Source organism: Apium graveolens, chromosome 4 (assembly GCF_009905375.1).
Source record: "Apium graveolens cultivar Ventura chromosome 4, ASM990537v1, whole genome shotgun sequence".
NCBI classification, from domain to species: domain Eukaryota; kingdom Viridiplantae; phylum Streptophyta; class Magnoliopsida; order Apiales; family Apiaceae; genus Apium; species Apium graveolens.
The window spans coordinates 16,146,234-16,161,279 of NC_133650.1; the positions used below are offsets into that span (position 1 = coordinate 16,146,234).

At 31.4% G+C, this 15,046-nt stretch overlaps 1 protein-coding gene across 2 annotated transcripts; it reads right to left on the reverse strand.

Moving 5' to 3' along the window:
* Positions 1-930: 930 nt before the first annotated feature.
* Positions 931-6,796, reverse strand: LOC141717830 (cholesterol 22-monohydroxylase CYP90B51). 2 transcript variants are annotated; one of them, XM_074520035.1, is made up of 8 exons: positions 6,350-6,780; positions 5,754-6,078; positions 5,480-5,632; positions 5,081-5,347; positions 4,906-4,998; positions 4,344-4,422; positions 4,078-4,184; positions 931-1,394 (listed from the first exon to the last, which is right to left on the reverse strand). In XM_074520035.1, exons 1-8 carry the CDS (start codon positions 6,550-6,552, stop codon positions 1,128-1,130), a joined length of 1,494 nt encoding a protein of 497 aa, XP_074376136.1. In that variant the 5' UTR covers positions 6,553-6,780; the 3' UTR covers positions 931-1,127. The 2 variants fall into 2 exon arrangements, with proteins under 2 accessions (XP_074376136.1, XP_074376137.1); XM_074520036.1 differs by lacking the exon at positions 931-1,394 and adding an exon at positions 2,405-3,253 and having other exon boundaries at positions 6,350-6,796.
* Between the last annotated feature and the right edge of the window lie 8,250 nt (positions 6,797-15,046).

Below are 15,046 nucleotides of genomic sequence, written 5' to 3' on the forward strand. Positions count from 1 at the left end.
CATAAAATTTTTAGACATCGGTTAATAGGTGAAGTCTGTTATAATTTTGCAAGTAATGACTAATGATAGCATCAAGGTCTTGACCCTAATTAACGGTGGTCACTTTACAATATTGTGTCGATCTTACGCATGAGCGTCTAATTTCGGGGTCGGGTGGTGCTGCCGCCACGACCCGCGACCTCAAACTTGATCCCCATTCACGCCCATTCCCCGTCGTGGACTGTATATTATTCCTCGTCCTCGTTCTTGTCCCAAATGGGGAACAGGAATTTTCACGGAAATCGGGGATATTTTATTTAAATTAAAAAAAAATCATGCAAGATGTAGGAAAAAAGTAGTAATAACAAAATATTATAATGCAAATGATAATAATTTTGTCTTTTAATACATGAAATATTTATGTAAAATTAATATACATTTGTATTACATCATTCTGACCTTATATTTTGAAAATGATAATATCTAAAAATATCTCTAACAACATAAAAAATACAAATTTTCCCTAATAGTTACATATTTTTTTGAAGAAAAATGAAAATATATAAATATATTATAGAACGGGGAAAAATCGAGTCCGGGACGGGGATCGGACCAATCCCAGATTTTTTTTCAAATCGTCCCCGTTCCGGCAAAAATTCTCAAATCCCCGTCACTTTCGGTGCGGGGATCAGGACAGATCGGTCGGGAAGGAATCAATGACCATCCCTAATTGATCCAAATTATTATCGTAAACTTGTGGTCTAAGCAGACAATTCAATCCCGAAAATTTTGTCTACGAGAAGAAGAAAAGAGAGAGATCCTTTTGAGTTTTGATATCAGCCTTGTGAAAGCGGATTGATATTTTTTTTAACTCATTCTGGCTACTTGCTAGCTTTGTGTTATGTCTCTGTCTGTCAAGGCAGTTGAAAAAATCCAAGAAAGAGTGAAGCATCATCAACAAAACTTCATTATTTCAAGTAGATACAAATATACAACTTTATACACGAATGCATGCGTCTCTATTGCATAATTAAATTTGTTGTGTCCTTACTCATGAGCTACCGGACATGGCTGATCATGTTGGCCATGTTCTATTGCATACAACACATCAAATTCAATCTTTTGCAGGATATTTTAGATTTCGTATTCTAGATATATACAGTATCACGTCGTTGGACTCTGATTCGTAGGCCTTTGGGGAAATCGACAAACGGGAAGGCGGATGGTTGATCAGATGGATCAAGCAACTCCCAATCAAATTTGAGAACTAAATGGTGGATGAATACAGCCATCTCCAATTTGGCTAGCTCTGATCCTGTACAGAGTCGTGGTCCTCCTCCAAATGGCATAAAGATATTGTTGTTGTTTGTTGTGGAACTTGTTCCTACCAAAGATGTTGATCCGTTACCATTGTTCTGCATGTAACATAACAGCGCTGGATTTAATTACAAGTCAAAACCTAAACCAACAGAATTATCCCTTAATTTCTCGATTAGTTTTAACTCCAAGCAAAGTTGCAGCTTAAAGCTAAAATTTACCCTTTCATTTAATTTGGCACTTGGACAATTGGACCAAATCATAGATGTCTAATGTAGTCTGCATATACATGAATTCATTACAGGGAGATGATGAGTAAGAGTAACGAACGTTTGTTATTGTATACCATGTAGCGGATAGTTTTGCGATATGTATAAATAATGAGGCTCTCATGTATGCAAATCAAAAATCGAAATCGAACACGTGTCACGGAAATTTTATGCTATATGATATGTTGTAACATATGCTTGTCCTGAACGGGGCCTATAAAATAGACGTACTTGTATAAGGCCATCTCCAAAGTTTGATCCAAAAATTCAAATTTGGATCGCCAACTGATCCAAATACTAAAATTTCTGACCAACTCCAATAGTGGGATCCAAATATTTGATCCAAATTATTTTTTACATATAATATATATATATATATATATCATATTAAGCAATTTTATCTTAAATTTATCGTTTAATCATTATTAACAATTTATATAACATTTCATAAATTAATTAAACAAAAAAAAATACACATAAAAATATTAAAATTGTGCACTTAATTCACGAAAAACACATTTATTGTAATAATTAACATACAAAATATCATTGATAGAGACTAATTTTCTGAATTAGTATATTATTCCCACAAATGCTCAATTGATGCATCTCAAAGTGTAATGTACTTCTATTTAAATTTTAATAAAATTATGTTTTCTCATTATTCTAAATTTTATTTTAAAAATAAATTTTGTTAACTATTAATTATATTTAGTTATTAATTATATAATTAAAAAATCAAAAATTAATTTAAAATCTCATAAACTATAAATAACAAAATTATTATTTAATATTAAACCAAGTGATCCAAATTTGGATCAGTGAACACTAGTGATCCAAATTTGAATCACTGGTATTTATTGATCTAAATTTGGATCATTATTTGGATTGGAATGGAATTTGCGATAATCTATCTCAAATTAATTTGGATCAGTGTTGGATTTGGCCTAAGAATTATGTATAGGTCCTATAGGATGGTAGGTGCGAGAGCAGAAACAGGGAGGAAAAAGATGAGAAGAAATGCACGTGGAGGTGTAAACCCTACGACCACATGTAGAGTGGGGGGGGGGGGGGTTTAATCATCAATACCCAGTACTCTTACTCTTATCGTGCATGCTATTTAATGTTAGCCCTTCCCCACCCGCACGGCGGAAGAACATGAACCATATTACTGCAAATATTAAAAATAGCTGCATAGTATATGGAAGCAGCATCACCGGACACCATTTGCCAAGGTTCGTCTTGTCTAAGCGGCCCAAAAATGACTACGGGGCTCTTAGAATTATATGATTACAATCCAGTTAACGTGAGTGTGAATGACATTCTAGTGTATCTTATATTGAAATCTTGTTTACATTTTCTGTGAACTAATTTATAAAATCTCATGATCAAAACGTCACCTAACTCATTAAGTAACGACATTTACAACTCATCTAAAAATCGATCGGTAGAATACACTCAGAAATCGAATCTCAATTTAACGAAAATATTCAAAAAGAAAATATTTATTTATAATTAAACTCACACATAAAAGGGTAGTCAAATTTTCGGCCTCACTTAAAAAAATCAAGTTCTCCACCACTTGACCACTGCACCAGGCACCAACCTTTAGTTCTAAAAGAGAAAGTCGCCGACGTTGAGTTCAAAGACACCTTGTTTGTTGATAAACGAAATGTGATACGGCGAGACTGCAAACCAATGATATGTTACCTCAAAAAATTGGAGATTGGATTTGAAGGTTGAACCGACGGCCTTTATTGGACAAAGACCGTAAACCAACTCAATCATCGCAAATTTTTGGATAAATGGTACGTATGAGTTAGATATGTGAACGTCCTTACCACATGTATTGGCTGATTGGCCCATGTCTTCTCTTGTTTACATTATATTCTTATATTTACACACTCGACTTGCTTTTTCTTTTCTTTTCTTATAACACTATACGCGCTCCTTTCGGCTAAGAAGAAGAAGAAAGTATATTTAAAGAAGACAAAAATACACGACACAACTAGCAAGATTCATGTGGTTAGGGATTGCTTTTCTTTTTTTGTGCATATTATTAAGGTACAACTTGTACTAGTTATTTCTTTAATTCCACAATCACAAACTTCCGTAATTTTAATGAACATGTTTTAACTGAGATCCGATCCTAGGTCCCCTCCCTCTCTTTTTTATTATTCAAATTTTTACATTTTAGGTGATCAAGTAACTGATACAGAACAAACATAGTTATTAAACTACTGACCATTAAGAAAAATGTAACATGTGAGGAGCAGAAGGAGATAATGGATTCAGACTCGTTTTAAGTTTGGTTCATCCTTAAATTTCCTGAATGGATTATTATAACTTTATGCATGACTCAAACAACATACGAACAATTTAATTAATTTTGGCGACAGAATTACGTCGGAACTGAATTCAGCTGAATTTGCGTACGAACACAGAATATGCACGCGTTATACTATTGGCATAACAGTCAAAAAGGTGAAATGAGGGTGGGGGGGACACAAACCTGCCATCTCCGTGGATTGAAGCGTTGAGGATGGTCAAAAAGTGTAGGATCCAAGTGCACGGCTGAAACCACTGGAAGCACTTTCCATCCACGTACAATGTCATACCCTTTATTATTTACAATCACATTTAATCACATTAATACCCGAATAACAATTGTAATTAACAAGTGCATGATGGGACAAGTTTCTAACCAACCACTGTAATTACTACCATAATCATACTATCAATTTTAAGTTTTTTGAATATTTAAGTTGGTCTACCTACCTTTGTAACGAACATCTTTCACAGCTTTTCTGTGCAGAAACCTCACTACGTTGCCCAGCCTCAGTGTTTCATTGATAACCTTCATAATCAAACTTACAGAGTTTAGTAATCAGCTTAATTAGCACATAATTAGATTCTGGTACTTGCTTTTGTTTTAACCATGTGATTACATTTGTTATTAGTCCTTCTTGGCCATGCAAACCAACTCATCATGAAAAATGAGGTGAACTTTAATCGATGCCATCCTTCTGAGTTGTCATCTGCTATTATTGTTGTAAACTTATATTTAAAAACATAAAATTTGATTCGGCTTTAGTCAAGTGCAGACTTGCAGTACTTGATTGTGCGCATGCGAGGGGCACAAATATTATCAGGTGCTTTAATATGGATGGGGCTACTTGAAATTTACTATGTATTTCGTTTTTTAAAAACTACAAACAAATCAAAGTGGACTTGTATGATTTTAGTTGAAAGAAATGTGAATGAAAAACAAAACAAAAATATGATGAAAATATGTAGGTTAGTGACTGTGGCAGAGCTGATGAAATTAGAGAGTGCTTACACATTGAGTAAAGCCCATTTTCTTGTAATCGTCCCAATTTAATCCCACCTCTCCTAATTGTCTCTTTGCTCTTGCAATTTCAATGTGTTCCTCCTGGATTATTGATGATGACAATCAGAATAATTGTAAATTCTGGTCAGAGAGATTGTGGTTAGAAAAGGATTAGTATGCATACTCTTAATTGTTCAACAGTCTCAGGAGAAGTTTGCAAGAAATAGATGGCTAATGCAATGGAAACAGAAGAAGTTTCATGACCAGCAAATAGCAAACTCAGAACCAAGTCAAGTATTTGCTCCTTAACAAGGCTTGAGTGCTTCAAAACCCATCCAAGCAAGTCATCATCATCTCCCGCCGCATCGATTTCATTTACCTTCCCTTCCTCCATTTCAGTTATCCGCTCTTGCATTTTATTCTCAATGAACTCTAGTATGGTTGATCGCGACTGTCAATCAATCATCTTAGATCAGTATCATAAATCAGACTATGATACCATGTTAAGTTACGAGAGCAACTTAGGACCCTAAAACAAATATATATGTCAGGGCTAAAACATATGTGCATGCAGTAAACTTACTTGCAGAGCCCTTCTGTAAGCAGTTCCAGGAAAATTAAGAGGGAGAGAAACAACTCCTTTCATGAAAGTAATGTATTCTTTTTTCAGCTTCTCGGTTTCATTTTCCCCGGGGTCCAAGCTCATAATATGTTTAGCCATCAAATTAAATGTAAACTGCAATATCAATATTGTAACATTGTAGCAGGTTACCAAGTAATAAGACAAAGCAACTGTTCTACAGTAGATAAATACATTTATTGAGCTCAAATATGATATTACTATAAAAAGGACTCACCCTCTTTGCTTCATCCTGAGCACAAAAGGTAGAGTTGTGTTTCCAAGAATTTAATACAAACAAAGAATGAGCTTCAACCTCCTTCAATAATTTAGTTTTAAGCCTTGCATTGCTCAAGAAATTAAGGGAGATGGCTCTCATATCTCTATGCATGTCTCCTACTAAAACCAACATTGACCACTTTCCAAGAATCCCACCAATACTGCTTGGATAACTGCATTCAAACAACTTTCCCTCATTCTGTAGTATGAATCTATTCAAACCTGCATCTGCTGACACTATTGTTGGCCCACCAAATAAATTTGACTTGAAAATTTTCCCATACCTGCAACCATTTAAACTAGTCATTACCAATTTATTACATAATGAGATTTCCAAAGCATGTTTGTCAGAGAGTTATAAGCGACTTTTTTAACTTATAAGTTACTTATAAAATTCATTATAACGGATGTGGCCTATTTGGAAGCAGTTTGAGAATATAATATGTACGCAGACCTTACCATACTTAGTGAAGGTTTGTTTTTGTGTTACTTGTAACTTGCTCACATGAAATGGTACAAAAAAAGATTAATGTTGTTTGTAAATTTTTAACTTACCTTGCTATATGTTGCTCCATGAAGGCTCCAATGGTGGTGGCAGAGTAAGGTTTAAGATAACCGATGGTTTCGCCGACAAAAGGCCATCCCATGCTGCCAGGAGGAAGATTTAGGGTGTTTTGTTTTCTTCTAAGGAGATTAAGCAAAACAATCCCGGTTAAAATTGTAAGGGAAAGATAAAGTAAAAAATTTAAGTCAGACATTTATGAATAACAGAGCTAGATAGACTAGCTCCCTCCAAATGTTTTGTGACTGGAGGTTGAAGTAATTGAAAATATCAGCAGATATCTACTTGGCTTTTCTTTGAGATCTGTAGGAAAGAGAGAGCTCTTAGTAGTAGATATTGTATTCTTGCTAAGCTTTTACTACTAAGCAGGAGTTTGAAAGAAACGAGCACTTAATGAAAAAGCTTCTCTGTCATTAAGCTCCATTTATAGGCATCTCTACCTACAGTTCCCTTGCATTTACTCGACGCATACTCTTCTACTTTTGCAATTTGTAAAGGGACCCTAAATCAAACCAAAAATATACTTTTGAAGGAGTAGGGTAAGGAGTAATTTTTTTTACAAGAATACATCTTTTTTTCATTGGACGAAGAACCTAGTAGGGCAGAGTGCAGACACAAATTAACGAGTACATAGATATTTTTTTTTAACGAACAAGAAAATTTAATTAAAATATTAAAAGATAGTCCGAAGAAACCTTTGAACTCTCAAATATAATCTGATTATGAAATAAAAATAAACTAAACAAATGGTTATTTTATTTTTAAATCGCTCACCTATAATATGCAAATTATTTGATCTAAAAACTATTATAATGACATCATAAGCAATCCAACCTACATAAACTAGTAGCATTATAATTGATCTTCACATAAATATCATCTGTAACCTAATGTTCAGAATTATCAACATTAAACTCTTACAATATCCACCACCGTCCCAGATTTGATGCGAGTTTTACGGATCTCCCAAAAGACCATAGAAATTCTTCTCAGAAAAATTACCGAACCCGTAATATGACACACGGAATTATCAAAACTGAATATTAACATCTCAAAAGATGGGCACATAACAACCTTTATAACAACGTACTTAACAAGATTTCATTTAAAAAAAATTAAATCTTCATTTTATTTAAAAAACAGATAAAAAGATTGTGTGAATAAACGAATAGGGAAAGGGAGGAAGGACCAAAAAATGGAGAAGTGTCGTGTATGAACCCTGGATTTGAGAGTCTACTCTCAAAACACTAGTTGAGAGAGAGGCGCGACCAAAAACTTTTCTAATTTCTTTTTAGTAGGTACATATTTTTAGTTCCAAATTTTGTTGTAAAAGTTTAACAGCTCGGGTATTAACGAGAGTACTCCCGGTTAGGATGTAAATAAGTCAAACGGTCCGTGAACTACTCGAACTCGACTCGTAAAATATTCGAATTCGACTTTACAATAATCGAGTCGAGTTGGATATTGTGTTATTCGAATAATTTACCGAATCGAGATCGAGTTTCAAAATACTCGAATCGTGAGACTCGAGCCTAATCGAGCTTATGTTATTATTAATTTTTATTGTTTTTATATACGTATTACTAAATGAAAATTTAATATATATATATATATATATATATATATATATATATATGTGTGCGCGCCAAACTTAGCCCCAACTATCTAGTCGAGTTCGAACTCAAACCTGACAATATTCGACTTGGTTCGACTCATTTACAACCTAGTTTGTGATAACATGTGGATCAAGTTATACTTAATACTATGACGCGTGAGAAGCATATGTCAGGATTAAAATATCATTATTAAAAATTATTGTTGCACGGAGTCGAACTCAAAATTAAAATAAATTATAAATTTTAGAATTATAAATATTTTGATTAATTCAAATTTTTACAAAACAGCAAAATCATCATTTTCGTGTCCCGATTTGACCGAACAGGCATGTGACACCCTAGTCCCATATCGAGGAGATTTAAGACTTCTGTTTAGTTTATAAGGCAAAATACTACTATTATGTGCACCAACAAATCATGATCTTTTGGGGGCCTGTGGTGGGTTTATCGTAACCCAAGTTGGCTGCACTCGGGACATTATGTTTCGGCTTATTTTGGACTCGTAATCGGGACTTGACCAGGTTTTTGAAAAAAGGCTTGTGATTTGACTCGGGTTGTCACATATGGTTTTATAGCCGACTCTCGAAAGTTTGATACGTCAAGTTGCCGGAGGTGGGGACACACGAAGTCAGTCGGTATTATCCCACAATGGCTAGAGAGGCAAAGATCTGGAGCCATGGGCAGTCTGTTCTAGCCTGATGAGGACATCACGAGTTTAAGTGGGGAAGTTTGTAACATCCTAGTTCCACATTGAGGAGATTTGAGACTTCTGTTCAGTTTATAAGGCAAAGTACTACTACTATGTGTACCAACAAATCATGATCCTTTAGGGGTCTGTGATGAGTTTGTCGTAACCCAAGTTGGTTGCACTTGGGACATTATATTTCGGTTTATTTCGAACTCGTAATCGGAACTCGACCCGATTTTCGAAAAAGACTCGGAATTTGAGCCGGGTTGTCACACGCCACAACCAACATTTAATCACGAAGGTATTATCAAATTATCAACAACATGATTTTCACGATTTTCAGATCGTTCAACAAAGTATAGATCAACAATTTAACATTTGGGAAGGAATTGAGTAAACACATATTTGATCTCGAGAGACCTTCTGATTGCATGTACTGTAACTATGTAGGTAGGTAAATTCGAAAATAATGTAGTTATTGATTATTAAATTTGAAAATAGAATAAAAATATATAATAAGTTAATTATAATTACGTAGTTATTGAGGATCATACATCGAGTGAAATCAAACAGTTAAAATGAAATAAATAAATCTTATATAATTTTGTGTTTATAAAAGGTTCAAACCCGATAAAATCAATTAAAATTGAATTATATTGTTATAACCAAATTTCAATACTATGATATTATTACATTTCGCTAAAAACGTTTGGGAAGGAATTTAGTAAACACATATTTCAACAATTCAACAATTTAACATTTGGGAAGGAATTGAGTAAACATATATTTCAAGACTATGATATTATTACATTTCGCCAAAAAAATGTTTACTTTATTAATAAAATGCATAGATATGATTACAGAGGTTTAAAAGAGATGAAATTAATTTATTGGTTATTAAAATTTGGTATTTTAGTTCCCATTATTATGTTCAAATGAAAGATATTTTTCTTACTAATAAATAGTAAAGATGTTAATTAAGTAGTTATAGAAAAATCGAAAATAAATAATTATAGAGGATTGAATTTAAAAATGCGATGAAAATATATAATACATAAATACATTATTATTTACTTATATAATTATATGAAATCGAACCGAGTGAAACCAAATCCACGAATAGACTACTCTATCCGTCTCTAAAAACGTTTCTTATTATGTTTGACACGTTTGTCAATGTACACCTTTGATTGTTAATATCTTTAATTTCGTATTAATATTAAATATAAATTTCATTATATTAAATACTCATAAATATGAATTCAACAAGATCACCGATGAATATATTTAATATTTAATCATATAGATTAGACGTAAATTAATAGTTAATCGATTACATGAATAGTGTTACAAGTCAAAATAGGAAACATATAATGGTACTGACAGTGAGTATCATTTCTTGTCCAAAATCCCATATTTTGGCGCGAAATTTTCGTCCCCCGCCAACATTAACAGTCGTCCGAGCATGATCAAAGAAGAAAGATAGCGTATGACAACCTGAGCGTGACACCTGAAAGTCTGAAACCCAGTTCAATATCTAAAAATTATAGGGAAGAAAACCTCCTACACAAGACGAGTTAGCCCTTACTAGAAAAGTAAATAAATAAAATCAATAATTTGTCGGGCCAGCTCCTTGATCTCACTACCTGTAAGGTAAAAAAAAACACCACATAAATCAAAGAGTATTTTAATTCATCAAGATCCAAGCATAAATTTTGTTCTTGTTTATATTCTGCCGGAGTTCCTATGTACAAGTGCGTAATGTGATTCATCATTAACTCAACTCTAATCATTAGCTCAACCTTAATACCGATTCCTCAAAAACTTTATACATTGCTGACTTTGCCATATATAAAAATAAAAAAAAAAGTAGTTAAAAATATGATCTCACAATCGAGTGTTATGAAAAGTCCCGATTTAATCGATTAATCCATAATTAATTCTCTACAAGGGGTCCAAATGATTCGATTTTTGAAATCCGGTTAATTCTTATAAGATTTTCATTATCATGGTATATATATTTATTAAAATTAATATATTATATTTATTTAAATATGAATGATTATAGAATTTATGATATAATAAATATATATTTGTTAATAAATAAAGAATAAAATTATAATAATATATTAAAAAATATTTTAAATTAAAATAAACTTAATTTGTATTTCAATTAATTCCTGAATTTAAATTAATTTTAAATAAAAAGCTCCACCGATTACGTCAAATTCCCGATTTTTACAAGATTGTCTCTCGCAGTCACAGAGGAGATACGAAGTTGATAATATATATGGGTGGGAAATAAGAAAGGGAAAGTGATAAGCAGGTGGGTTGTGGCCCAATTAGCTGCAACCTACCTGTAAATGGGCCTGAGCAGTATGATGATCATAAATAAGTAGGAAAGGCTGTCCATCTCCATCTCCATCTCCATCCTCATCCTCATCCTCCCCTACCCACTCGTGCGGATGCTTCAACCGGCCCTGTCCCTACCCAATCATTACTTACAACTATTACTCCTCCTTTTTTTATGTCTGTATGTATATTCCGGACCACACGTGCGCCGCTCGCCACACGTGTGGACGCATATAATAATTCTGTCCATGCATACCGCTGTTCTGCTTTAGGCTGTGTTTGTTTCCTTAAGTTGACTAGTTTGAGTTTTTATTTACACCCGAAATTAGGCCCCTTTTTTAGACTCCTTTTTTTTTTCTTTTCTAAATCACTTTGCTTTTTAGTATTGTTGTTGCCCGTAAAATGCATTTTTGGAGACCAAAAGTGTGTAAAAAATTAGTTCAATAAAACCTTTGAGTAAAATTATGTTGGATATGCTCAATTGTTGCACGTAAACACAATTTCAACCAAGATGCTCTAATGTATTAAGGGGGGAATCTAGTAAGGTTTTATATTAGGTTATTAGGATAAATTGTTAATCACTTATATTAAGTCTACTATTACGTGCTAATTACTCCATTAGGTTATGTTTAAGTTCAATTGTAAGATACTCTCAAAAAAAAAGTTCAATTGTAAGATGTGAGTTTGACCGTTACTATTTATAAAACTAGGCTTATGATGTGTTTGACATTGATGTTTGAGATTGCAACAGCAGCTTTTCACTTGAAAAACACTTAAAAATTATTTGGTAAAATTAAAAAACTGTTTTTCAGAAAAGTGTATTTGACATAAAAGTTACTGTTAGAAACACTAGAACCCCGTGCTTTTCGAAAAAACTGTTTTCAGCATTTACCGGAAGTAGATGCTGATTTTAAAATCAAACCTCGTTAAAATATTACCAAATAGTTATCAAATTTTTTCAACAATACTTAATTTATAAATACTTTTTCTAACAACACAATATTTTTTAACAATAATCTCAAACAAGCCTCACTTGCTATTCAACTAAAGCTTGTGAGATCTTATACCGATTGAGTTGAGATTGGGACATCCGTACATATAAATTGTCTTGGTATAAACTTGTGTTTAGATTGTGACCACTGACCGTAGCTTAATTATATGTTATTGACCAGTGTTACAGATTTTGGAAATCGGAACTATTCGGTTGAGGTATCGATTTACGATTTATCCGACGATTTTTAAAAAATCGGATGATTAATCAGTAATTTATCAAAAATCGGTCAAATCGGACAAATATTTTTAACCGATTTTCTAGCGATTTATCGGCGATTTTTGAAAAATCGGTCGATTTTTATAACAGAGCTCACCATAGGTTAATAATATGTAGTTTCGGTTATTTTTAACTTATACATGCTGACCAAATCAAAGAAGTCAAATTTCGGAGCACACTAATTGTGAGGCGATAAATCTTCTTACCATTTCGAGAAAATTCTAAATAATTTAGTAGTGACTGATGGATATCATACAATGACTACACAGAGCAAGGATATACTAATAATTTAGCTGTTATTTTCAAGATACATGATTAAGATCATTAGCAATTGGAACTCTTTTATAAATTCCCTCCTCTATGAATGAGAGAGCGGCATAGAGAGAGAGCGCGCGCCCAACATCTGTTTTCGTCATGAATGATGTCCCCGTGAACCTCGATAAATTAATATTCTCAAAATCGGATAAAATTATTAATTAATTAAAATAATAACCAATTAATAAATTAATAATTTATTAATTTATTAATATATTAATAATTAAATAATTTATTACTATTTATATTAATTTTTCGGTAAAATAATATTTCAGTGATTAATCGAATAATTAATAATTAATTGGATTGATTAATAGGATGTGTTTAATAAATATGAAAATAATTAATTTATTAAACTAAATATATTAATTTAAGAAAAAAATGCAATGATTAATCGGATTATAAAATGAAATCGACAGAGTATATTAAAATGATTAATTTGTTGATTAATCAGTAAAATCGATAATTTTTAGAACATAGATTGTATTATGTACGTTGTACACGAGAGCTCCATAATCCACTAAAACGAATACAAAACATGGACAAATCAATTTCAAAATAAATAAAGTTTACGTTAAAGTCTTATTTTAAAATAAATATTTAAACAAATATATAATTATGATTTAAGATAAAATTATTAACTAATATATTATATGGGACTTATATATTTTAATGAAAAATTATTATCTTATAAATTTAGCGAATTATTAATTTATATTAAAGGGCCCGAGTCGGGATTACAAAAAATTATTAAATAATTGAAATTATTAATTTATCGAAATTTAAACATATTTTGATTTAAAAAAGTTAATTTAATATTTTTTTTCTTCATTTATACCCTTAATTATTATTTTTTAAGGTTGTCCTTAATTATTATTTTTGAAAATAAGAATTTGTACTATAGTTTAACCGAAATATGATATAATTTGGTTCAACGGTCATCCCCTATTTTGGTTATTAAAAAAATAACCGGAATAAGGTATAATTTGATTTTACTCTTATCCCCTATTATGGTTATTAAAAAAAAATAGTAATATACACGTGCTAAACTACAAAATTGTTAAACTATGTCAAACTACTCAATTGCTAAACTAATGGATATAGTCTCCTTAACCCCTAAACTAAAGTATCCTGCTAAACTACAACCACATATTTCTTCTAGTTCTTTTTATTATTTTTGAATTATTAGATATAGGGTATTTATCCCGCTAAACTATGATCAAAACATCATAGTAAATTATGACCACAATATTTTCCTAATTCTTTTTTTATTTTTATTATAAATATATAATTATATATATATATATATATTAAAGTTATCATATGATTAGATAAAAAAATTAAAAAATATTTAAATATTAACGGAACTCGTGCATCGCACCAGAGTTAAGTTAGTAATAAAATATAATAACCGGAATATGATATAATTTGGTTCAACCTCAATTTTAATTATTCATTCTCACTCTCACGACCGTCAGATCTTTTTGATCAAATGATCAGAACCGTTGAATCTAAATATTAAAATAATACAATACTCAAGCTAAAATGTTTGAATCTCAAACAACAAACATTTATTTTATTATCTATACTAAATTATAATAATCGGAATATTTTCACGATTATCCTCTATTTTGGTTATTAAAAAAAATAGTGTTACACACATGTTAAACTACTAAATGGCTTAACTACTAGATATAGTGTCCTTATCTCGCTAAACTATGAATAAAACATCTTAATAAACTACGACCATAACTTATTCCTCATTTTTTTTATTTTTATCTTAAATATACAATTATTCTATACTAAATTATAATAATCGGAATATGATACAATTTCATTCAACGGTTATCCCATATTTTGATTATTAATTAAATAAATAAATAGTGGTATACACGTGCTAAACTACGGGATATTATCTACTTATTCCGCTAAATTATAACCAAAACATCATACTAAAAACATCCAACTAAACTACGACCACATATTTTTCCTAATTCTTTTATTGTTTTTATTATAAATCTATAACTACTATATATCTCTATAAAAATATAACAATTATCATATGGTTGGATAAATAAAATTTTAAAAAAAATTTAAATATTAACAGAACCCATGTATCGCACGAGATTAACGGTTGTATAGTTAAGTTTCATAATAATCAAAATTTTGAAAACAACAAATATAATATAGTTCTATGAAGTTAAATTAAGTTTATATTAAAAAGATGATAATTGTTCTTTCCAATTTTATTTTAAAAAAGCATGTAAAGAAAGGGGGGAATATAATTTAGAAAAAGACATCATAGTTTTCTAACTACAGGTATAATCGTATATAGGCATGTCAATGGAGCGAAAATCCGATCCGTTCCGAAGTTATTTTACTGGATATGGATCGACCTATTAAAAATCCGATCCGAGATCCGATCTGATAAGAAAAATCCGATTATAAA